This window comes from Pelecanus crispus, chromosome Z, assembly GCF_030463565.1.
Source record: "Pelecanus crispus isolate bPelCri1 chromosome Z, bPelCri1.pri, whole genome shotgun sequence".
Lineage (NCBI taxonomy): Eukaryota > Metazoa > Chordata > Aves > Pelecaniformes > Pelecanidae > Pelecanus > Pelecanus crispus.
In genome coordinates this window covers 38,217,319-38,242,148 of record NC_134676.1, presented here as the reverse complement: position 1 = coordinate 38,242,148, position 24,830 = coordinate 38,217,319, and the positions used below count along the sequence as shown (strand labels likewise).

At 39.2% G+C, this 24,830-nt stretch overlaps 1 protein-coding gene across 1 annotated transcript in view; it reads right to left on the bottom strand.

The window, feature by feature from the left end:
- Positions 1 to 79: 79 nt before the first annotated feature.
- Positions 80 to 24,830, bottom strand: part of FOCAD (focadhesin) — a 128,534-nt gene continuing 103,783 nt past the window's right edge. Inside the window, exons 29-44 of the mRNA XM_075725886.1 lie at positions 19,105 to 19,252; positions 16,610 to 16,729; positions 15,558 to 15,680; positions 14,698 to 14,775; positions 14,243 to 14,314; positions 13,974 to 14,076; positions 12,727 to 12,807; positions 12,037 to 12,165; positions 9,132 to 9,247; positions 7,044 to 7,304; positions 6,291 to 6,380; positions 4,952 to 5,129; positions 3,451 to 3,548; positions 2,327 to 2,578; positions 1,088 to 1,163; positions 80 to 180 (exon numbers count right to left, since the gene is read on the bottom strand). Coding sequence (XP_075582001.1) covers positions 107 to 180; positions 1,088 to 1,163; positions 2,327 to 2,578; positions 3,451 to 3,548; positions 4,952 to 5,129; positions 6,291 to 6,380; positions 7,044 to 7,304; positions 9,132 to 9,247; positions 12,037 to 12,165; positions 12,727 to 12,807; positions 13,974 to 14,076; positions 14,243 to 14,314; positions 14,698 to 14,775; positions 15,558 to 15,680; positions 16,610 to 16,729; positions 19,105 to 19,252 — 1,999 coding nt within the window. The 3' untranslated portion in view covers positions 80 to 106. The remainder of the gene's footprint in view (positions 181 to 1,087; positions 1,164 to 2,326; positions 2,579 to 3,450; positions 3,549 to 4,951; positions 5,130 to 6,290; positions 6,381 to 7,043; positions 7,305 to 9,131; positions 9,248 to 12,036; positions 12,166 to 12,726; positions 12,808 to 13,973; positions 14,077 to 14,242; positions 14,315 to 14,697; positions 14,776 to 15,557; positions 15,681 to 16,609; positions 16,730 to 19,104; positions 19,253 to 24,830) is intronic.

Here is a 24,830-nt window from a genome sequence, read left to right as displayed (position 1 = left end):
TTCTGATAGGAAACCTCTTTGAAACAGGTCTTGTTGCTGCCTGAGTAGTAATATTATGCTTTCAAGTATGAACAGTTTTCTTTATTGGATAAGATACAGCATGCAGCTACCACCCATAAGCTTTAGTCCACACTGCTTTCTTCTTGAACTCCGCAACAGATCTCAAGGCCAGAAGAGTAACTGTGAAGACAAGGACAAATGAGATTAACTTGTGCAGTCCAGACTGGAAAGGATGTGAGATTATTCTCCCTAGTCATTTTGCTAACACAGGTATAGATTCAGTTCTCCTTTTACTGACTCTTTTCATGACTTTTTCTCTTCCTAGCCGTACAGTTTCTGATGTTACTTCTGCTGTTCACAAGATACACTAGTCTCTACACCCCTCTGAAACATGGTGTTGTACTAGGCCTTTCATTTGCTTTATGGCATGTCTCTTACTGAAATCATATCACATCATCTGCTAATTAGACCACCACTTTGAAGTGGTACATAGATCAACCACCACTGCAGAAAGTTCGAATTCAACGAGCAGTGATGCAAGAGGTGAGATAGGAGGCACTGGGAAGGACAGAAGTGCAAAGTACAATGTCTTAAGTTGTCTGCGCAATTCACTGATTGGAAATGCAATTCACTGATTCCTCAGTTCAATCTGAAAGGATCATGTATGTAGGCAAACTCCAGTAACCAAACCAGTCACGGTTCAGTCTTCAGTTGCACATAATAAATTGTTGAGTGACTTCTGTTCTATACTGGAGGGTTTCCAAATAGATTGCTGCATATTATTTTTAAGGGTAACTTAAAAAAAAATTGACAGATCTATCACTGAAATATACTTGTAGGACCAGATGTACCTTCAGATCCTTTGGATATTCAGTGGTACATCATAAGTGCCAGCACATGAGACAGCAAATGTAAGAAGGTGTTACAGACAGGAATGTTAACTTACCTTTAAAGGTTACCTTAAAGACAAAATATAGCTCTCCTACATGTGTTAATAGTATAAATTAATCTCACCTGTTTTAACAACTGGATTGTGATCTGTACTGAGAGTTACGGAAAAATAAGGACCCAATTACAAATATCCTACCTTTCAGCAGGTCCATGGAAGATTTTGATAATGCTTCCTTAGGACTTTCCATCATATTGATCAGCCAGTCAATAAACTAAAGATTGAAATACAAAGGAAAATCTGAATTAAAAGAGCCTCTGTATCAGAACACCACAAATTCTTTTCAATTTGACAGGCAACATCTGATTGCTGCTAAACTCAGTTATCTAATCAGAGGCAACGGCCAATTAAGCTTCTGCCCAAACTGTCCAGATGCCCTAGAGTACATCTCACTGTCAGTGCAATTTCTCCCACAGCTGGATGTGAAACTCCCTTTGTTCTTTCTCATTACCTCAGCAGGAATTCTTTGTAATGAAGAAGGCACAGCAAACAGTTTCCCCCTGTCTTGCCTGTTCGCGCCTTTTACCTATGAATATGATCCTTTCTTATAGGTCTCTTGTCCAAACATTTTACTGCAAATCCTTCAGAAGTCGTTACTGCCTTTGCCCCTCTTTCAACCTCTCTCATTTTTCATTGTTTTTCTGGCAGCGCAGGGTGCCTGGAGGACAATGTGGTATTTCAAACTTATCAGGGTGATTTTCAGGGCATAGTCTCAAATTCTTCCCTAAAGCCTAGTTAGGCACTTGCATATTAACAGCCCACTCTTGCATTCCTCCCACATTCTGAATTCTGACTTCAGAGGTAACTCCGAGCATGGAAGTGCACAAGAGCCAGTCCTTAATGGATTCTGGTTTGCACAAAACAGCTAGCTATTAATTTATCGGTTTATAACAATATTTCCACATATCTCAACCACAAGCAATCTACAGTAGGCTTGCCAAATTAGGCACAATTTTCTACACTTATTTTCAACTTATTCTTGAAAATAAATAATGATGCACACTACAAACTGCACAGATCTTTGATTGCCCTGAATTGCCACTGTGATGATGTCCAACTGCAGAGGATCTGTCTTTCTGTGTTTAAAAGACTGACCAGCAGATGCCAACTCTCCTCTCCCAGCTGTACCCTCTTAAGAGTTTGACTCCCAATATTGGAATGCTTTTTGTTCTTTGTAACTCTCACATTTTACTTGAGAAACTACACTCAATCTTTTCACACAAGTCATATCTGATTGCAAGTAAAGAAAAACAAGATCACAAATCAGATGCAATAGATAGAGAGGAAATAACTGCTCCACCTAAGACTTGAACTGACTGCTAGAAATACGGTGCTTTCTGACTCTTAGAAAATGCTTACCACTACATGCAATTTTACCTTCTGTGTTTGTTCTTTCCAAGGCTCTTTAGCCAGCAAAAGGGAAATGCTGCTTGGAAGGAAAGTGAGAGTCTCCTGCACAGCAAGCTTGTCAATGGGGTGTTTGCCAACGTGATCCTTAGATAATTCTGGTAATACCGTTTGGTGCTTCCACGGTGACCAGTTAGCACTGAGGCCTAGCAGCAATGGTGCACCATGGTCAGCCCAGGCCACCACAGAAGCTGCAAACAGCCACAGGAGGAAATCTATGCACTACATAGGAAAAAGGCAAAGATGCACTTTATTAAATGAATAATACAGAAAGGGAAAAAAAAAAAAAAAACAATTAAAAAAAACCCCAAACCAAAAATCCAGATGGTGACTTGCTCTTCAAAACAATCATCTGAAAATTCAGCTAACATTCAAAATGGAAGAACTAAAAAGTTCTTAATAATCCCTTACAGTTTGAAGTGGCATAAGCCTTTTTCTAAACTCCAAATCAAACTAAAATGTCTACAGAAAGCAAAGTAAAACCACAGTCTTCTAAAATCATCCTTTAGATTAAGACTGATCCACATTTCATTTAAAATGGGGAAATAACTTCGTTACAGCAAGCTGACTGTTGAGGGAAATTAGAGGAGGTCACCCCTGCGGTGCTACAAATGGTTGGGAAATACTGCAGCAATGTAATGAATGCCCTTCTGATCTAAGCAGCATTTTATTTTTTGTCCTCAACCAGAAGACTTAAACAGCTGAACAGATGTAACAATGAACAATTTAAGTTCCCTAAAACTGTCCAAGCCCTCTTAAAAAACAGCAGCTGCACAGTTTTGACCTCCTTGGGCAGTTCTACTGGTGAATTCAAATTTTTCCTTTAGTTGTTCTAAATACAGTATATTTGAAGCAATGATTTCCTTTAGTTGCCTTTAGCTTCTATCATAATTTAAATGTCATGGTTATTTTAAAGTTAAGAGTTTTAAATACAAATACATTCACAAAAATTGAGAAGAATTTCTCTATGGAGGTAAGACAAGAATCTTCTAAAATACAGAAGCGTGGGGAATACTTATTGCTGAGGAAGCATGTGAAATACATCAAACCCTCCTTTTTTCCTGAAAGCTGCAAACTATTTTCACAGCATGTACCTCTTTAAGATTGACATTTTGTAAGGGTGTTGACTTGAATGCTAAATTTCTGATGTAGCCCATCAGGTCTAGCAGCCAGTCCATTCTTTTCAGCACTCCTAGAAGAAGAACAAGAACATTAACTTAGGTAAAACACTAGAATGCATCATTTTTCATTAAAAAGCAAGCATAGAGAATCACTATAGCAACAAAGCACCACCAGTACCACTATCATATTTGATTCATGGTTGCCACTGACAGAAGGCATACAGGCACTTAAACAGTACAAAAACTTTGCCTATAATGCAGGCAACACACCGAACACACAGAAAAAGGAATGCTGAGCGGGAATTATTTCACATAGTGGCAGCCTGCAAGTCCCACTAACCCAGTCTGCATATGCGACTGCTACAGAACCTAAAGCTTCCCCAAAGTTTTTGTACCAGTACTTCATTTAAGTCTAGCACTGATGTCACTGTAAGAATGGGGGGGAGTGCTGTGAAAATCCTCCTACAGTGCAGAGAGGATCAGTAAAATACAGTCAAGGCACGCCAATAAAATCAGTCCTCAACCCAAGGATGGAGCATATTTAATTGATTCAGATTCTGCTGTCCAAAATCTGTTCTACCTCCAACAAACTAATAACCGTCTTCATTATCGAAACCATGTTGCTTCATACACTACCATTTCCCTACACTCTTTACCAGTGCCCTCCTTCATGTTGCCTCCCCTTTTACCCAAAGAAGCCTTACTTCACTCATTCAAACCCCACTACTGTTTGAAGTTCTTCAACCAGAGCGGGCAGCTAAGGCATCTAGCAACATAATGCTTTGAAGTTGCTCTGTGAACACAGGCAGGCAAAGATCCTTCCTTCTGCTATGAAAATGAGGAGATCTCATTCTTGCCTCCCTCTGTTCTGTTTCTTCCTCCTTTATCCTCCTGTGTGATTATGCTGCTTCTCTTGCATCAGCTCCAGTGCTTTAGCAGACCCTTAACTGAGCCAGCCCACCTCATTAACCCAGCAGATAACTATCTGGTATGGTTATGAAGAGGCGGAAGGACAATTTGTTTCCGGTGTTAACTCAGTGCAAGGAGTTCAGAAAAGCAAGCTATCTCTTTGGTTCAACCAGTAAGTCAGATACTAGATCTGAAGGTTAGCAGAATTGCACTATTACCGGTCTCTGACATGCTATGTACATTTCTAACACTACCTTACACAGAAAGTCTAAAAAGACCAGGAGACATGGATCTAGTCAAAACTCTGGTCTGCAAACCACCTGGCTGATAAAAATTACTTGTAGCTGATCCACAGAAACATAAAGAATTGGAGAAAAATATAAAAGCGATGTTTGATACAAGTATTTGAAGAGCAAAAAAGTTCTGAAGATTGAGCAGTTTCTAATCTGGAGAAATTTGGAAACACTTGGGTTAAACTATCTTAAAATTACTTCAAAAAAAATCAGTGTGGATCCATCAATACCTGTTGATTTTGTTGTTGATTCTTCTTTAAGCTTGACCTTACCTGTGTTTTCATGGCTCACAATACGAGCATGATAGAAACTATGCAAGAGCATCCATGAAATATTTTCTTTCTGGTGATATCCTGCCACAGTATCAATCACAGCACTCAAGTTCATCAGAGGCAATCTGCCTTGAGAAATTAAATACACTTTCGTGAATGTGGCCTTCTCTTTATTGTTCTGTAAATGCAATTAAAAAACAAGTTAAATTAAAACATACCTTTCTTGTGGGAACAGTAGATGCTGCATTCCTCTTTAGGAAAGAAGGGGAGAAATTCTTTGATTATCTAGAAGGCTCACTGCTCTTCAAGATAAATTATAAAACAGAAGACTGTACATATCACTTTAATTTTACACTCTTCTAAATAGTCCAGCAAACTGCAAATCAGTACAGTTCAACTGTTTTCATACTGCTTTAACTTTTACATTCCCCTTTACATTGAAATGAGCCAGCCTGACAGTTCTGGAGACTCAAGTCTTGCAAGAGATTCACTGCAGTGACAAAAAAGTTTTTTTTTTTAAATGGCGTTTTCCAGTGTGGAAATAAGAACTCAAAGATATAAGGAAATGACAGTTCAGCTTCCCTAACCTATTTAAATGCTTGATTCTCTAGTGAATCTGCCAGTAAACAGAACACCACAGTTTTATGTCATGGATGTTTGTTTATAACAATCTCATCTGAAACCATCAAGTCCTTCCACACAGGTCATTTCCTTAGCATTTCAGCTGCTAAGAATTCCACTGCTAATTGATTCCACTGGTGAGCTAGAAGCTGAAAGCTTTTCTATTCCATTGTCATCCTTAGCCATCTTGTCCACTGGGAAACATTCTGAGTGTGAATGCAAATATAGCACATTAAGTCAGGAATGAAAGGCTGTTCAGTCAAAGCATTTCACATTTTTAACAGAAGCAAGGATCTACTAGTTCAAGCACAGCTAATCACTGGGATGCATTTACAGTCCATTTCAAGTAGGTAGTTATGTTAACCGAAGAGGACTATGGTCTGCTGTTTGCATCACTGGTCTGGGATTCAGAAGATCTAACACCACTCCTGTTCTGCTAACAGAGCCCTGCTGAACTCGACTAAGTTACTTAGACTCTCCAGTTCAAAGCTCCCAGGTGAAACCAGTAGTGTTTCAGTGGCCTTGAGAAAGTTTTGCATATGGGCTCTTATCACTTTTGCTTCTCTCTGCTGCCTGCAAATTAGAGCCAGAACACTCTTACTTGCATGGCAGATAAACCAATCAATGCTCCCAATGAGCTAAAACACTCTGGTGACAACAAAAATGGTAAGGCGTGCTTGCTTCACATGATAAAAGACCAGGAGTAAAACATCATTACCTTAGAGATCTGGACAATGCGATCAATCTCTGAATCAGCCATTTCTGAGATACAGTTCGCTACATCGATATACATCTCCAGTTCGCCCCTCTGGAAACGGAAAAGTAAATGCATGTTTAGATGTATACTTCCAGGTTTCTTCATCATTAAAATTGGTGAGTCCAGGAACTTTGTTAATGATCAGATGAATATTTAATCTAGTCTCTAGCCTCGTTTTATTTATTCTATTTTAGAAATTCTGTATTTGCTAGGAACTTCAATGTACTTAATTATTACGGAATAATGCTAATCTGAAAAACTTTTGAAGATTTTTTTTGTTGGTTTTTTTTGTTTGGTTTTTTTTTTTTAAGATGGAAAAGTGTCCTTCCTTGGAGATATTTTCTGTAGCTAGATAGTTTCTTTAAATCCTTGTGAGAAGCTGAATCTTCTGTGGGGAAAAAAAAAAACCCCTTATGATTGTTCTCTGCTTCTGTTTCAGTAACATTTATTTTAGTACTAATACTGTATCTTTCCATTACCAAATCATTTATGAGGGAAAAGTGCACATTAAAGTGGTTTCAGAACTTAGTCATATTATAAAGAATATCTGAAAGTAACTTAAAGTGAAATTATGCACACATCTTAACTACTATCGCTAAAAATTTTACCTCTACTTCGTGTTTCAAATTTCATGGGGCAGTGCAAAAAGATGGGACTTGCCATCACTACAAATTTGCAGTTACAATGTTCGTACACCTCACACTTATTCCTTACCAGAACCTCATTTGGTAGAAGCTCAAATATCTTCTCCACAGCCCGGCACAGAAAGCCCCAGCAATACTGGGCAGGGTTTGGAAGTTTCATTGCCTGCACGAGCCCTTGTAAAACACACTGGCAGATTTCTGGAGTTTTTGTGTGGTTCTTCACTTCAAATTGTTGTATCAGAAACACTTCTGTAAAAGACTGTAATTTGTCTTCTGCAACATGTTTCATCCACAGGGGCAGGGACATGAAAAGGTATTTCTGGGTTTTAATCTGAAAAACAAAAACGTTTGCTTAGTTCCAGATTCTAGATCTTCACTGACCTTCAACTATTGTTATAAAGGATAAAATTACAAAAAAAAGTGGCTCAAACACCACTTGAAAAAGCACTCAAAGTCATAAATACTTCCCAATTCTTCTGTCTTCTTTTGATAAATTGTTTGAATTAAAAAGAGTTCAAACACGTCAATATTCTATTTTCCTTAAAAAGTGAGGAACTTTCTTTCAATTAAACCTAGGTATTATGTCTCTGTACTGGCAGGACAATTGCGATTGTGCCCACTGCATTTGTACATAAAGCATACAGACTAACTAGACAGCCAAGGACAGAAGCATGGTAAACCTAGCACCATTAATATTGCTAGCTAGTGAGCAAGAATGAATAATTACCTTGAAAGAATCCAAAGCTTACATACTCTGTGGCTGAGCTCATTTTGTGACCTCAAATCCCCACTGCAGTGAGAAACTGGTGCTCGGAAGCAAAATCTTTCTTTTTTTTGGTACCTTACCAATTATGTATCTTAAAATTGCCAAGTGTTTATATATCTGTGAAGACTAATGAATTAAAAATTACAAAACAAAAATACCCCTTGAAGAACTGGAAAAGATCACAGAAATGCGCAACGAATTTTCTGAGAACTGTCACGAAGCTGCCTCTCAACTTGTATAAACTGACAGAACTGCAGAGTCAAGTGCACTGTGGGATTCAGGGAGTTTTACATACTGTATTGTCCTGGTTTCAGCTGGGATGGAGTTAATTTTCTTCCTAGTAGCTAATATAGTGCTGTGTTTTGGATTTAGGATGAGAAGAATGTTGATAACACACTGATGTTTTTAGTTGTTGCTAAGTACTGCTTAAGCTAGTCAAGGACTTTTCAGCTTCCCATGCTCTGCCAGGTGCACAAGAAGCCGGAAGGGAACACAGACAGGAGAGCTGACCCAAAGTGGCCAAAGGCCTATTCCATACCATATGATGTCATGCTCAGTATATAAACTGGGGGGGCGGTTGGCCAGGGGCCAGAGATCGCTGCTCAGAAACTGTCTGGGTATCGATCGGCAGGTGGTGAGCAATTGCACTGTGCATCACTTGCTTTGTATATTCTTTTATCTTTATTATTATTATTATTTTCTCTTTGTCTGCTGTCCTATTAAACTGCCTTTATGTCAGTGCACAGGTTTTACTTTTTTTCTTCCCCCTAATTCTCTCCCCCATCCCACTGGGCAGGGGGACGAGTGAGTGAGCAGCTATGTGGTGCTTAGTTGCTGACTGGGACTCCATGATACATGTCATGGTTCAACCCATGTTGTACTTTTGTAAGAAGAACTCCACTGTAGTGGAGGATAAGCCCAAATTTAGGGGCTAACAGACAGGTTAGTCTGTTGACTATCTACAGAATTAAGGCAAGGTTTTCAAGAAGTAACATGTTTTACTAGATCAAGAGACACTGCTGGAAGAAGCAGGCAAGCTTTCGGACAGAGAGGTAGGACTTTTTTCTAAGACTATCAGCTGGTATAATAAGATACTTTTTCTCCCTACATGCCATGCCTTCTTACATCTCTAGGTTATCAGAGGTATAGCATGAAACAAGACAGAGGAAAAAGGTCTTAAGCAATTTAAGTAAAACCAGTGTAGCAGATCTTAAGTCTGCCTTGAATTTCAAGGCCCCAGAATAACCTTTCTCTCACTATAAATATCTGCTAAACATATTTCAGAATTCTGAACCCAGTAATCCTTTTCTGGTGAGACATCCTAAACATCATCACTGAGGAATCTTACAGGAAAGAGGTGCTGAGGTCCCACAAATTTTCTGACATACGTACGCTGAGACTATAGACAAGGGGAGGTGCCACCCACATCCCCAAAAGCATTGCTGCATTTTGAGATGACTGGGCCTGTGTCACAGCCAGCTGAAGGCAGAGATGTTTTACTTCATCACCTAAAGCAGAAGAAAACAGAAGTTAGGAAGAAATTATTTTTACTTTAAATTTGTTCTCAACTCATAAAATAAAGGAGAGTTATTGTTCCAGTAGAGCACTACATTAAAATTTGCTTTTCTAGAGATGCTGCTTAAAGCTTTTAACACATACATGTTAGAAGTCTCCTTCTCCCATTCACGCACTTTCAGGAAGAAATCTCAGGATTTGTCCAAGTTTTCAAAGAATAAAAATGTGGTAATGGTTAGTAAAAGTAAGAACTAAAAAACTCCTTGCGAAATAAAGAGAAGATTAATCTACAGAAGGAGAAATGAGTCAATACTCCTTCCTGCTACCTGTAGGAGTAATTAGCATTTATTTGTTCACATGCTTCTACTCTTCCATGTACCCCATGTTCATATAATATGTCACAGAACAGAGGTTAGTCACTGTTACTGCTGTGGGTGCTAGGTTGCAGCATTCTCCAGGTTAATGCATGGGAAGACCTTACTGTGCACAGGTTATGAAATCCTTATTGGTTTCTCTTTAAAGTCCCCTTAATGACTAGTACAGCCTGTTTCTTAACGGAATAACTAGTCATAAATATGTTGAAGAGGTACTTTGAGCAATGGTACGGCTTCCGAATAGTTCATGCTTGCTACAGCAATATAAGGACAAACAATTTAAGTATTAAACTAGCATTTGATCCATTAGACAGAAGATACATTACTGTTAAATGTCAGCATAAAACTTAAATAGGTGCTTTGCAAGTTAAAATGTTCTTTCAGTAATGAAAGAGGCAATCTATATAGCATGACTTTTATAAAAGTTCACTAACATTAGTGCATGAACAAAGCAAAGATTTGAGAGTCTAGTACCAGGCTCTTTGAAATAAGATATCTTATACAAGAAGTTAAGTCATTTGCAGAACTCAGAAAGGGTAAAATTGTTACAAGATACTTTGGTAGCCAATTCCAAAATTGTCTGTCACTAGCTTGGACTGCTAAGACACAGATTATGATTTGCCTATGACTGTTCACTTCAGAGCACTACTGAATAACAAACAGGTATTACTTCAGTCACGATATACAGTTTCTGCTCAGCAACAACTGCAATAAACCGTGCAAGATGGGGAAGCAATTTGTTGTCTTCAATACGTTTACAGATGAACAAATCTTCACAGTAGAATCTGTGAAACATTTAAGGTTTATAAAAAAAGTAATGAATTCTCAGACATGAATAACAGTGACCTAGAGAAACTGAGAGAATTGAGAATACAGTCTAATTTTCATAAAAATATTCATGACATAGCTGTTCCAGAAAAAGTGTGTCAGAGTGCCACATTTCTAGGTGGACTGTTAGGTCATAATACAACTGTTCTGCATTATGCTTTCTATCACAACATGAATATTGCTCATTAGCACACAGCAAGACCTATTTCTGCACGTATATATAATCTTGAGAAGGGTGTGCAACTTCCACAACACTATAGAGGGACAGTCAAGAGAAACGATGTATAAAAATGTAGACTGTGATGCTGTCTGAAGTCAATAAAAACATAGCTACAAAACCAATGTACTGTTTCCTCTGGAATTCCCCTGATATACAAAAGTAAGACCCCTAAGTGAAAAACAGGAATAAAAAAATCCCCCCTACATTTAACAAGTTTCAGCTATTCATAAGGCACACAAATTTGCATCAGCATGGACTGCAAAGCTCAGTATAGGAAATTCTTTCACTTATTCTTACAAAAGACTTTACAATCAATTGCAAGAATACCAAGTACAACAGAAGTTGGAGCTCAAGTATAAGCAAAAGTGTTTAATATATAGCCAAATCTTTCTGTATCTAGCAAGCAGTTGTTCCTCATAGGACAGTTCAATGATTTCTAGTGCTTATACAAGCACTCTGTATAAGTAAAATAAACACCAGAAAGAAATAAGAACAACCTTCCATATTCTAGGCTCTACAGCACATTAATTTAAACACAACAGCACTTGCCCAACCCAGTTGTAAAAGAATCTGTGGGGCCAGTAATAACAGTTACATAAATCAGGAGAAACAAAACCCAGCAGAATCAAACAAGGGAATACGGAACTTCGCACAGCAGTTTGTTGGGGTTTTTTTTGTTTTAAGGAAATGAGTTTCAAACTCAAGACACAACCAAAACAGGCATTGACAGATATCCCGAGTAGAAAAATATTATACCAGCTGTCCAACACAATACTTCAAGATCAAAGCCACTCTCCAGCATGAGGGAAAAATGCTCTTAGAAGCACTGACAAAATCAGGATCATGATGGAAAAAGGCATATGCTTTCCTCTGTCACCCAGTGTAATTTAGTAGAAAGTGTATTTCAGACTAGTGATAGCTAGATTAACTACAGAGCAATTCAAACTTGTGATAAAGCTGCCTGCAGCCTCTGACACAGGTACCTGACCAGCATTTAGTGGGTACTGAAAATAAGAAACAATTAGTCGAGTTTCATGATGGAGTCTTCTTATTGTAAATGGTTCAAATGAAAAATTTGGTCCAATTCCACCAGTGTTTTAGAGAACTTCCAATACTGCTCCAAACCTCTCAGCTCTGATCTTCTCTAGACTTTTCTTGAGTTAAAACAAACTGTGCCCACATGGTGATCACAAATATATGCTTGTAAACATTACAAAGCTGGTCTTGAAAGCAGAGTAAACACTTCAATCCCTGCAATAACTTCAAGCCCCGAAGTAGGCTCTAAAGTTTGTGAAAGCTGCGTTACTAAAGAAATCTTGTGACAAGTACAAAAGACGTAATAGAAGACTATTAATCTTACCAAAGTTTAGCCTCATCAAAGGAGAAAGGATGGATGCCCAATTTACAGGTGGATACTGATGGCTTTCTCCAACTAATGCAATAGGTGCCAGTGCTACTTTCACCAGGTCAGTTGGGACAGATTCAGGGCCTACAACAGAAGATTCAATCACAGTCTGAATTTTATACACACACATTTGGCTGAACAGCTCAGGAAAAAAATGTGAACACTGCACTGAAGACCAATCTGTAGTGAAGAACTGAAAAGTATTATAAAATTACTGTATTTCGTTTTGTATCTCTTGTTTGTAATTAGCTATCTCTTGTTTGTAGGCAACAGTTGTATTTTTAACATTAATGTCCTATCAAAAAAGGCTTTTTGTTACTGATAAATACAAACTTTCTGGTTCCTTCTCTTTGAACGAAGTTATGAGTTAATTACAGATATTCCTCATCTAGTAGGGTAATATTTTTGCATTCGTTAGTAGGAGAACAACAAAGTTTTCCAACACTGCTCTCCTTCCCCATCCTGTAGGTGCAGGCCACAGAATGTTATTCAATTTTTTGTTTAGAAATTAAATATCCCACCTTAGTGAAGTTCAAATTAGTATTTAGAAAAGTTCTCTTCGCAAATAAAAGCAGGTTATTTGGGTCACCTTTTATAGTCGTAACAAATTTCTCAGACAGATGCTGTGGTTTCATCCCTTCTTACCTTTCTTTCCACTTTCAATGGCAAAGTCAATGGCTGCCCTGATAAAGCTGTTTTCAGGCAAGTAGCTAAAATCTGGAGGAACTGTGAAGACAAAAAGACTGTTTATATACTTAAAACATGCGAGCAGAAATTATAACCTCCAGCTCCCATATAAATTCAAAGGCCAAACTGAGCTACGTTTGAGCTAACTAATTCTGGAACTGACTCAAAGCATTTAGGCCGCAAGATTATTGATAGCTGCATTGGCCTTTCCACTTCTAAGGCAAGCTAAACATTATGTGGGTGAGAGGTGGTATGTCTGAAAACACAAATTCATTGACCAACTGAAAAGCCAGGGATAAGACCTTTGTTAAAATGTATCAGCCTCTGTGAGTCAGGCTTTAAAAGAGAGAGCTTCAAAAGCTTAGTAAGTTTAATACAACAGAGACATTCCATATCTAACCAACCTCAGGCACATTTGCCCAGATTATACAAAAGTAGAAACTCCAAGAATCTTTCTTCTGTGATGGGGAAGTTTATCTACACTTCATATTATTGGTTCCCAACTTGGTTCACACTGAAGTGAACAGCTTCCACTTCATTAGTTCCCTCCTATTACTGGTATTTCATCAATGGTGTAATCCTGCCTTTATTTTAGCAACGGATATTGAAACAACACCTGAAGGTAATGATGTATTGACAGAATATGAATTTCTGTGCTAACTGCTACAATGAAAGGGCACAGAACACTAGTTTTTGACTTCAGCTAACCAGGGAGGATTTCTTCTAGAAAAATACTTTTGAAAAGTCAGCTTGCTCTTGTTATGGACCAGTTTTTAAGTGTTGGCTTTTTTATACAGTGGAAAGTGCTAAAACAAAGAGTAGATTAATCAGTTCTCAGGGCATGGAGAGGATAATGTAGATGTCAAACACATGTGCCATATGCAGCAAACTTCTTTGCAATTTATTCTATAAAAGAATAAAGACAGAAGCAATATACAAGTTTGATCAGAACAACTTAGAACCTTACTTTGATTCTGCAAGTAAAAGCAGATCGGGGGGGGATCCCATTCAGCACACTAATTCCTGCTTCATTTCCAAGCTTTAGGTCTGGCACACAAGACCATAAGGTCTCTGATTCAAAGGCTGTCATGTCATTTAATAGGGCTGTAAAGTCTAGCCTGTATTGTCTAATGTGTCCCTTGCTGCCATTTTAGCTAGGTGCTACTTCTATACGTTCTTTAAGCAGCAATAATAAAGCATCTTACCGGATGCCCTGTTCTGGGTAGAAGACAAACAGGACATATGAAGGCGTCCCAAAAGTCCTGCTGCATTCGTCTGAAGGCCAATCTGCCCTGAAAAACTGATTATCTGTTGAGACAATAAACCACTAGTTAGACAAATTTCCCTTTGTTGCCTCATTGAGGCTGGACACAGCCATTATGCAGTTTCTTTAAACAGATTTGGCCTGTTTGTGCAAGGTGTCACAGTACCCTACTGCATTGTCCAAAGCAGGAAACAGAGGCTACCTTCTTACCTGTGTGAGGGTTCTGATGACTTCATTCAGCTTACTTTGAAACTGAGAGGACTGAATGCTCTCAGATTTCAGCTGCCAAAGGAAAAAAAAAAATGTTAATTTTATAAGGGGAAAAAAAAAAACCAAAACAGAGAACAGGTGCTGAAAAGACAGATTACATTTGCACACATCTTTTTGGGGGGCAGTGGCGGAGAAAAGGAGAAAGCCTACATGGCTGTATGCTTTTCCCCAATCGCACTGCACATGGACCATATGGTGGGAAAATGGAACAGACCCCATTTTACACACTGTAATTCTATCCTGCTTGGTTTATACCTAACACAACTCACTGTTCCATAAATGGGATGCCCTGGTATATAACCACTGTTGTAAGGGTGCACAAGATGTCATTCCATCTTGCCTTCTAGTCAAATTTCTAGAAGAGATAAAGAGACCATTTGCTTGCATGTTCTCACCTGTATCATGCCTCCTTCAGAGCCCACCAGTGCAACCAGCCCACTGACAGCAGCCAGACGCTGCATTGTTGGAGAACCCTGGAAGCGTAATTCATTGTCAGTGAGTCAATGCGGTCACACAACACTACTGTAGGACAAAACACTTGTTTCTTCCAACTTAAAAACCCTGACTGCTATCACTTGTACACCTCTTACCCAACAACCTTTTCAGGTCAGACTCCAGCATGCTGAGTAATTATTCATCCCTCTTTTGGTGAATAAATGCTTTATATGGAGCTTCCTCCTGCCCCCCCCCGCCCAATCTGAAATCATCATGCATTTCTCTCTGACAAATCACTTTCTTCTAGCACGGTCTGTATTCCACAAAATATGTCAGTGTAATTCAATTCTGAAACAGTTTCTTTATTGATACTTACCTTTAGCTGCAATCTTAATGTGTAAGTTTGATTTCATATGCACTATTTTTGTTACAATGAGATAAATTAATATTATTATAACTGAGGCACTATAATCACTGTTAGTCTAATTTTGATAAGTAGCACCCAATTTCATAAGGCATCCTCATTTAATAACCTAGATTTTATCCTTGTTCCAAATTAGTAAAGATGTCTAAATTAAGATCTCATTGAGATAATCATTTCCCATAAATCATCCAAGCAGAAGAGAAACATTTTTCTTCCTTTAGCAAACAGCCCAAAGATATATATTTGCTTCCATATACAAATCAAACAGCATGTTCAGATAATCCTAACTTTTCCTAGCATCACTCCTGCAGAAGGAAGAAAATTATGTCCCTACGTTCATTTAAAATCACACCCAACCGCCTGCAAAAAACAAGATATGAATTCAAACTCCTTTACCTCTGCAAGCACAATTTTTATCCAGGCTGGTATTAGTCTGTTACTCAGGTCTTCGGCTTTCCCATGACCACAAGCTGACAATCCATGTACTATTGCACCTAGAGCTAAAGCAAAACCATGGGTCTGTAAGGTGAAAAAGACACATTAAAAACCTTCCAAAGGATTCTGTATTCTCTTTAATATTTAATATTGAAACATTACTTAAATATTTGTTATTTCCCAGTAATGAGAAGTAATGTTTTTCTAAAATACTGGATGCTTTCCTATTTCAAGCATTTTCTCATGTCAAATGACATAGGATTTTCTGAGATTAAATACTGATCTTTGGCACACAGATTGCTCTGGAGCCTTTATTTTAGAGCAGAGTTTCTGATACGAAGATAAAATCTGTAGCAAAGGTAGCTTGTTTTGACTTCCTGTTTTCCAGATAAACATTCTAAACAGTTGATTATCACAATAGCAGGCTTTGATTCAAAATGGTTGCTTCCCCCCCCCCCTTCTTTCTGGCAAGCATTTAACAAAAAAGAACACGGACTGAAATACGGAGATTATTTCTGGCATTTTTAGAGGGTAAGCCTAGGACATTAGGGATGAAAAAGACACCTGGAGGAAGCTGTGGATGTAGTTATGATGCACTGTCTGGAGGCTAAGGGAAAGCAAAAATTCAAAAGAGCACAGTAGATGTATTTTCCTACCAAGAAAAGGAATCTAAAGAAACAGGTTATAAAAGATATAAAAATTGGCGGGACACAGGGACTAAAGACATGAAGAACTCAGAAGTACCAACTTCCGTTCTAAATGCAATCAAACATATAAAACCTGCTTTTATATCTCTGTCTGGTAATTGCTATCCACCTGTAGACAATGCATCAATGGATCAAGTGGTAGTCTTGGTAATTGCACGGTATGCACAACACGTTCAGTATTAGTTAATGTGGAAAGTAGATCAATATAATTTTCTTGAAGTTACCGTCTGGGTAAAGCAGTATCCAATATTAAATAGATAACAGAAAAAAAAGAACTGAAGGAAAGCCCAGACAGTGAATTATGACCTGCTGATTATTTTCCACTAAGGACCGAAGCTTGTTCATGGCCTCCTCAGCCTCAGCTGCTTCTATGATTCCAGCACTGAAAGCAGAGACACAGGAACAGGCCACAGAGTAGGCAAGTACCTGAAAAAAAAAAATGTTATTTAATTCTTTTAAACAGTGTCTGATCAAATTCACTGTTCCAATGTGTATATGGAGCAATGTGCCAGCATGATAAAAAAGCCATGACATTTTCAATTCATACTTTCAGATGTTTGTTCCCTCTCTGAAGGATTCTTCATTGATGCTAACATTAAACAAACACAACTAAAGCTTGGAAGTACTTCTGGTTTTACGTAGGTCAAACTCCTGATCTTCCACACAAATGTAGCTATTCTTCTCAACACAAGTATCTGATCATTATTTATGTGAGCATACACAGCATGCTGTGGTCCCATCACACAGTGCATGACACTAGCCTCATGTCCTTGCAGAATGATTCATAAACAACACTGCTTTTCTGTTCTTCAGCCTTAGACATGGACAATAAGGAAATGAAGTCTGAACTTTCAACAAGGCAACTGTGCCAACTGTTTAACCTCCTTTGTACCAAAGCTAAGCAACAGAACAACGCATGACTATAAGGGAAGTAGAGAGCTCCTGCCTACCGCGCAGGATTGACGACAATTTCACTTGGAGCAAGTAATGCTCAGACTGTACCTCAGGCTGCAGCCGGCCAAACTTACCTCTTGAGTACAGGATTATATCCCAGCCATTTACAGGTCTGAAAGAGCCTCTTGTGCATCTCAAATACAGTAGTATTGAACCTAGGGTGCTGGCCAAATTTTACTTATGTAATTATCAGTACAATTTCTTACAGAGATTTTAATTGAAACGGGTAGGTTTTGCTTCTCATCCCAAACTATCTGTCCTGGTTTCGGCTGGGATAGAGTTAATTTTCTTCCTAGTAGCAGGCATAGTGCTGTGTGACTTTTCAGCTTCCCATGCTCTGCCAGGTGCACAAGAAGCTGGGAGGGAACACAGACAGGAGAGCTGACCCAAACTGGCCAAAGGGCTATTCCATACCATATGATATCATGCTCAGTGTATAAACTGGGCAGGGGGGGTTGGCCGGGGAGCAGCGATCGCTGCTCGGAAACTGGCTGGGTATCAAGTCGGCAGGTAGTGAGCAATTGCATTGTGCATCACTTGCTTTGTATATTATTATTATTATCATCATTATTATATTGTTATTATTATCATTACCATTTTACTTTATTTCAATTATTAAACTGTTCTTATCTCAACCCAGGAGTTTTTCTCACTCTTACTCTGCTGATTCTCTCCCCCATCCCACTGGGGTAGGGGGAGTGAGGGAGCGGCTGCGTGGTGCTTAGTTGCTGGCTGGGGCTAAATCACGACACTATCTCATGATGTTAAACAGCTGCTGCCTTTCATCTCAGAAGCTGCTGTATTGAAACAGTTTAAGTTCAGTAAAGTACTTTTAGATCTCTAGGGACAGATAAATGATTTCATAGCTGTAAGTCATTTTAATGCATGAACCATGAACTGCAAAAGGCTAATGCCCAACATATATGTACTGCCAAAAAAATTAAACTCCATAAAAGAAGACCTTTAATAAAGAGCTTTCAGAGCAGTACCAAGAGGGGAAAGAGAACAATACTACCAATCTCTGCTTAAATCCCTTAGAAAAAACAGAGGATTATGCAACTCAGTTGTTCAGCTGCTGCAGGCTTACATACATCAGGCACAGGGTTGCTTTTTTTTTGTGGAAAACACCTGCTTATTCCAATTCTTGTTTTCGGTTGTAAAATCCAAGTTCATCAGTTATCCTCCAAGTTCACCAGTTTTCCTTCTCAAGTTTTACCTCAGCAAGGTTATAGACTTAGTGCATAGACCATGTCAAAACTTACAGGACATATCTTGGCAAAATAAACTGAAATGCATGCTCAAACTTAGCAGAGCTCAGTTTAAGTCTTCAAAATATGAAGAGAACAGCAAATGGGGCCATAGCAGCATTCACAAGCGCAAGATTCGCATTAGCTAGTGACGGGAGCTTTCAAAGAAGGAAACGGAACGCATATTGAAGGAGGAAGTATTAGCATTAAAGTTCTCTCAGAGTAACTTGCTGTCTGCTTTCTAGTAGAACAGATGAGCAGTAAACAACTGTACATAAGAGAGACCCATATCCACAGTTACTCAGGACCCAACTTTCAACAATTTAATCTGAGGTTAAGGAATTAAAGAAGCACTTTAAAGAATTATGTCTTTTATCTTTTCAGGCAGTTTCTTAAATGTTTGTGCAGCATTACAGGTTATTCTACTATTATAATTACTGTTTTCTTCAGCAGATATAAAACCATATACTGTGAAAGAAATAAGAGAAACCAAGCATTCTAGTACTACAGATACAAAGCTTCAGTAAAAAAGTCTATAGTTATCAAAGGGAGGCAACAAAGTAAAGGAAGATTTAAAATTTGCGATAAAATACGTCATACCTCCTGGACCCATCTGCTTTGGTCCTCACTGCTGTCCAGGTATTTGCAGAGTTTTCGCAATGAAGCTGAAACGTGCACTCGTGATTCTGTTTGGCTACTGTGACTCATAAGCGAAAGAACAAGTCCTACTCCCAAAATACATCCAGTACTTAAAGAGAAAACAAAAGAAAAAGGATTAAGTATGCTATGGCTGCTCTAAACTCTCTTTTCACCCCAACATGGGCTGCTGTGCAAAAAGACCTCTTGGCCTTGCCTGATAACTAGCACTGTGGATAATTACTTACTACAGTTAGTTTTACAAATGGCTTTTATTTCACATATAGGTGATGCTTTTCGGGAGACACAGGATGAAAGAAGAGCATAAGAAGAAAACGTGCATTTAAAATAATAAATCCTACAGCCTCATTATTTCTTCTGCCCCTGAAGAACCAACAGCCCCATCAACAAGCACATCAACTAGTATGAAGTAAGTATGGATCCAAACTTCTACATCTGATTTATACTGATATCCCAAACTCCAATATCCCAGTTAAACATACTAATTGCAGGTTCACTTGCTGTATTAGCATCTGTTGCTCTCAGACTCCTGCAAGAGGTGTTCCAGTTTGCAAAAATAACGACATTAGTGATTGAGCCAGAGAGCGGCTAAGATGGCTGTACAGATTAAGGTATTCACCTGCATTGCAGAACATAAGTGTCAGGTATACGTTCTAACCCATACGTACTAAAATACGCATACACAACAGTGGAACAGCTTCAACAGGGCAGACATATCCAGCACAACTAACAGTTTGATGCTGAGGATGTGTAAAATTGCAACAAGAACAGCATAGCTTCAAGGTACATAATATAATAAAACAGCTGGCATGAACAGCTTCATGGTCTTTGCCTCTTTTTCAGATTTGACCAGAAATTCCACTCTGGACCAGAGATCTTTTACTAAGTTCAGCACCTGTGCTCCCATAACAAGTTTCAGTTTCCACAGGTCATCAGTCATAACACTGAAAAGTTTTCTCAGAAAATTCCCAAACAGTTCTGGCTGCCATCATGAGATGCTAAAAGCACAGCACATACTCATTGCTCTGAAGGTAATCTCTCACTGGCACACATACACATAATAGCTTAAAGAAGGAGCTCTTATCTGAACGTGAAGATTTTTTTTCTCCTTGCGCATCTCTCCAAGCATACCAGTGACAGACACTGCATGTAGTGAGCAGTCAAACGAACACGGCTAGGACCTCAGGCATTCTTCTAAGCTTCTGCTATCGAACTTAAAAATGGAAAGAGTCACTGCTTTTACTCAGCTAAGTAAAAAAGAAACTTCTGAGAATAACTTCAGCCATATTTATAAGCTAATGTTCTTCAGCAACTGGGGATGGAGATAAGCATGGTTAGAAGACTCGGAGTGGTGTGTCCTGGCAGTGGTGCCTTTTTTCTTTTTTTTGCTTCTTCTGAAGCAAGAGTAAAACTTCATCCCCTCTGCTCCTCTTTTTGTAACTACCACCTTGTTTGTGACCTACATAAAATTAATATTTAAGTGCACTTCATCCACACAATATCTCAGATTTCCCAGCATGTTTTCAGTGTTTTACTACCAGTGCATCAGACAAACTGCACTACTGTCATGACTCATCTGCATACAGGGCAGTACAGTCCATCACATCACAGAATGAAGGGCTTAATGAACAAATCATGAAACAAAAGAAAAGGTTTGTATTTTAGGATGAAGGAAAAACAGTGCTTTCCTGATAATCCTGATTATAATACTAAGTTGAATGGAGTTTGACAGGTTTCTGTAAGAATAATATAAAAGTTTGATGACAGTTTTCATTGAAAATGCCTTAAAGTCAAATCATATAGCTACTGACCTTGCAAAAACCTCCATAAAAAGCAAGTCAGTTTAATGCTCCACACAGCAATTTAAAGGAAGATTACTGTGTATTTCAAGTTTCATAACAATTGGCTCTTCGTCATATCTTTACTCAACATGTATCAGTGTTCATCATTTGCTCAGTATTTCTCCAATATTTATTCCTACAGATGCAAGCTAGTTCTGTCATGAATAACTTTATACAAAAAGCCATATTTGCAAACGTCTTGTAGATTTCATCTTCAATATGGGAAATGTAACAAGGCAAGCCAGAAAAACTCTACTGCCCCTTGGTATTCTCAAAAACTTTTCGTGTGCAAACCTTTCAAAAGGTCAGAGTTAACCCAATCTTCAAATCTTCAACCCATGTTTTAGTTTGTTTGCAGGAAGGGGATGGGGGGGAAGCAAAACCTCCCAATACAGGGACCATATGTACTGCTATGTTTGTTACCTGTATGCTGTACCGTTACAACTGGAACCCTGCCTTTGATTTTATTTATTTATTTATTATTTTTCCCCCAGTACACTGAGGTTGATCTGACAAAAATCTATTGAATATAATCTACATGAGTAACTGGAAAAGTTAACAGCCATGAATGTACATGCTTGCTGAACCTATGCTCTATGTAAGTTACACTTGGGAGAAAAAAAAATGAGTTGTATATAGCTTCTGTAATTAATAAGTCTGACAAAACCTATTAGTACAAAGAACTGTAATAAATCACCTGTCATGCACATTTTCCATACACATGTATATTGAAAAGTGGTATATCGGTGTATTTTAAAAATACACATATTTCAGGTTCTAACATAAGGGCAGATTTAAGGTCCAGTCACAGATCTCTTGATAATGTCAAGAGCGCACTCCATTTAACATCAGGAATAACTGCAAAGCTCGTACAACTCTGCAATCTATGAAACTCTGTTTCAGTTAAAAACTGAAGAAGCATCATATTAACATGCTTAACCATCTGAAATGTTTTTCCCCCTTTAAAAGATTATGAGTTTCACTTTTGTTTTTCTTTCCTGTGTGGTAATGACAGATAAAAGAGTACTGATTTACGAGCATTTTTCACACAGTGACCTTTTCTGAGAGGAAACTTTAGAGTATTTTATGCAACTTACACAGACACAGTGATTCTTATAGAACATAAGTGGACTCTCACCAAGCTAAAGCACTGGCTCAGGGAAAGATTCTTACTGCTTACTGAGAACAACTCTGTTTTCTTCATTCCTCTTACCTCTCCCCACTCCCTCACCCCAGTTTTAAAAAGAGAATTCTCCTAATTAAATGAAGAAAATTATATATAAAACCAACATTCCTATCAAGGCTGACATCAGTGAAGTGTGGTTGTGTGAGCTCCAGTTTGCACAGCATATACATTGATAAACCACTTTCTTATCTAGACACTCAAGGCAGAAAAACAAAAACAGAAGAAAAATTCAGCAAAAACCTATCTTTCTCGATAACATCCTTCGGTGTGCGAGATATCTCACTTAACACCCTGGTGGGGGGCAGGGGAGGTCAGGGCAGGCTGGCAGGGAGCAGGGGTCTGCTAGGGGGGTACCACAAGCCCAAGAGCCCCCCACGCCAACGGGTGGGTCCCGCGCACCCTCCCGGCCCTGTGTAACCTCAGAGCAGCCCCAGGAGAGGATGTGACTACTGCTGGCATTCAGAAAAAAGGGAACTCCGCCCTCCCACATCTGTAACACGTCATATACCTACTCTCAACAAACTTGCAACCTATTTTAACTGAAAAACAGAGAATCACCAGTTCAGCATGGGTGAAACACTGATGCAACAGTGTAACGCTTACGTCCCCCCCAGTTAGCTGTGTGAATCATACTGGATGAAAAAGCTGGAAAGGCCCTTGCTTTGGAGTAACAGTTTAAAAGTGGACAAATGCTAAACTTGGATGAGTCTCCAACATTTACAGCTTTACATTACTTCTTCGCTCACACTATGCCAACTTACCATTAGCCTTTAAAAAAATGTAGCCATTACACCCAAAAACTGCCTACCTTTCAATCTTCCCTTTCCTGATTGCCATTGTTTCACATTCTTCTGGCAACCTCTCGCTGTCAGAGAAGCCTAGCTTGGCTTTTCTGTAAGGCATTTACCTCCAGCTAAGAGGCTGCACAAACAAGTGGCAACAGGCCTAACAAAGTGATGCAGCTGAGAGAGCCCCTGGTGCACCGTGTCTCACCCCGTGCCACTCCAGAGGCAGCCCAAATCCTGACTAAGCTATACAGGTTCACAGCCCAATGGTGTGCAACTGTGACCCCTCACAGCTTTTCAGAAGGTCTACTGGAGAAGGGCAGGGCAAAGGCAAACAGGAATTATTGCTCTGTTTCCTTTGAACAGAAAAGAGCTGGGCATATTTAACAATAATGTTAAATTTAATGCTATTAATGTTATTAATTAATAATGTTATTAAATTTAATGTTAAATTTAACAATAATGTTAAAAAATCAAATAAAACCCTACACACCCACACTGAGGCACTCCAGATGCTGCAGTTCCATCCCTGATTTAAAAGGGAAATGACTACTGTGGAACACACATACTACTATATTACATTAGTTGCTTAATGGCAACTGACACATATGTTTTATTGTTCAGTTATTCCAGGTTTGCCAATGCTAGTAATTGTGCAATACCTGTCAATAATTTCTTGCCCCGCTGGTGGGCTGCTCCTCTTTTTTGGACACCTGAGGCATAACCTCACTTGGTTAAATGAAATATAGCTGCTTTACTCAGTATTCAACATGTCATCAACATGCTAAATTAATGGCCTGGCTCTCTCAGATAAATAAGCCATGTGAGGCAGCTGCTCCCGGAGCTCACGCTGTATTATACACACATGCACATTCCAGTAACAGGCTCCAGGGCAGAAGCAGCCACACTTCATTGAACACCCTGGCAACCACCCAAGAGCACCAAGGAAGGACTTTCAAAAACATCTTTCATTAAAGAACATGTGCAGGTAAGATGAGCATCCCTGCTCCTAGAATTGCTGGTATCTTCCCGCTGCCTGTGAGCAAGACTTGTGTGTTCTCTACACATGCCCAAGGTTTTGACTTGCGGGTTGGCAGGGATTAGCAGTGGTAGTCATTGCTTCTTTTCACCTCACACTAGGGAATGTATGGAAAAAACTCTGTCTGTGTGTGTTAGATATATGCACACATGCATACACTTATATATATTAATATTTCAAGTATTTTTTAATACATATATATATGTTTGTTTACGGACAGACTCACTTGGAAAGGATGGTATGTATACAGAGGAATAAACCAGCAGGAACATCCTGAAATTCAACAAGCACCAACTCACAGTCCTGCACCTTGTAACAGACAGGCTGGGACCAGAGGGCCTGGACATCAGCTCTTAGGGATGGCCCTGGGCACTGGTGGGCAGCAAGCTGAGCCAGGGCCAGACATGCACCCAGGCAGCAATGAGGGCCAGCAGTGGGTGGGCAGCATGAGCAGAACACAGCCATGAGAGCCAGTGGAAGGATCACCCCTCTACTCTGAGCTCACCAATATACCTGGAATACTGCTCTGAATGCAGGAAAGACACCCACAGAACTGGAACAAGTTCATGGGAGGCTACTGAGGCAGCAAGGCTGGAGCCCTTGCCCTGAGAGCTGGTTGACCTGTGAGAAGGGATGACTTTGACATCTCTGACACTGACAGGAAACGAATGAGGAGATGTAGCTCGGTTCTTGCATGGTGGAAGGCCAAGAGGCAGCAGGCACAAGCTGAAACATCAGATGTTCACATGGAGATAAGGACAGCCCAAAAGAGCTGTCCAGAGGGCCCAGAGACATTGTGCTGTCTTCAGTCTTGGGGT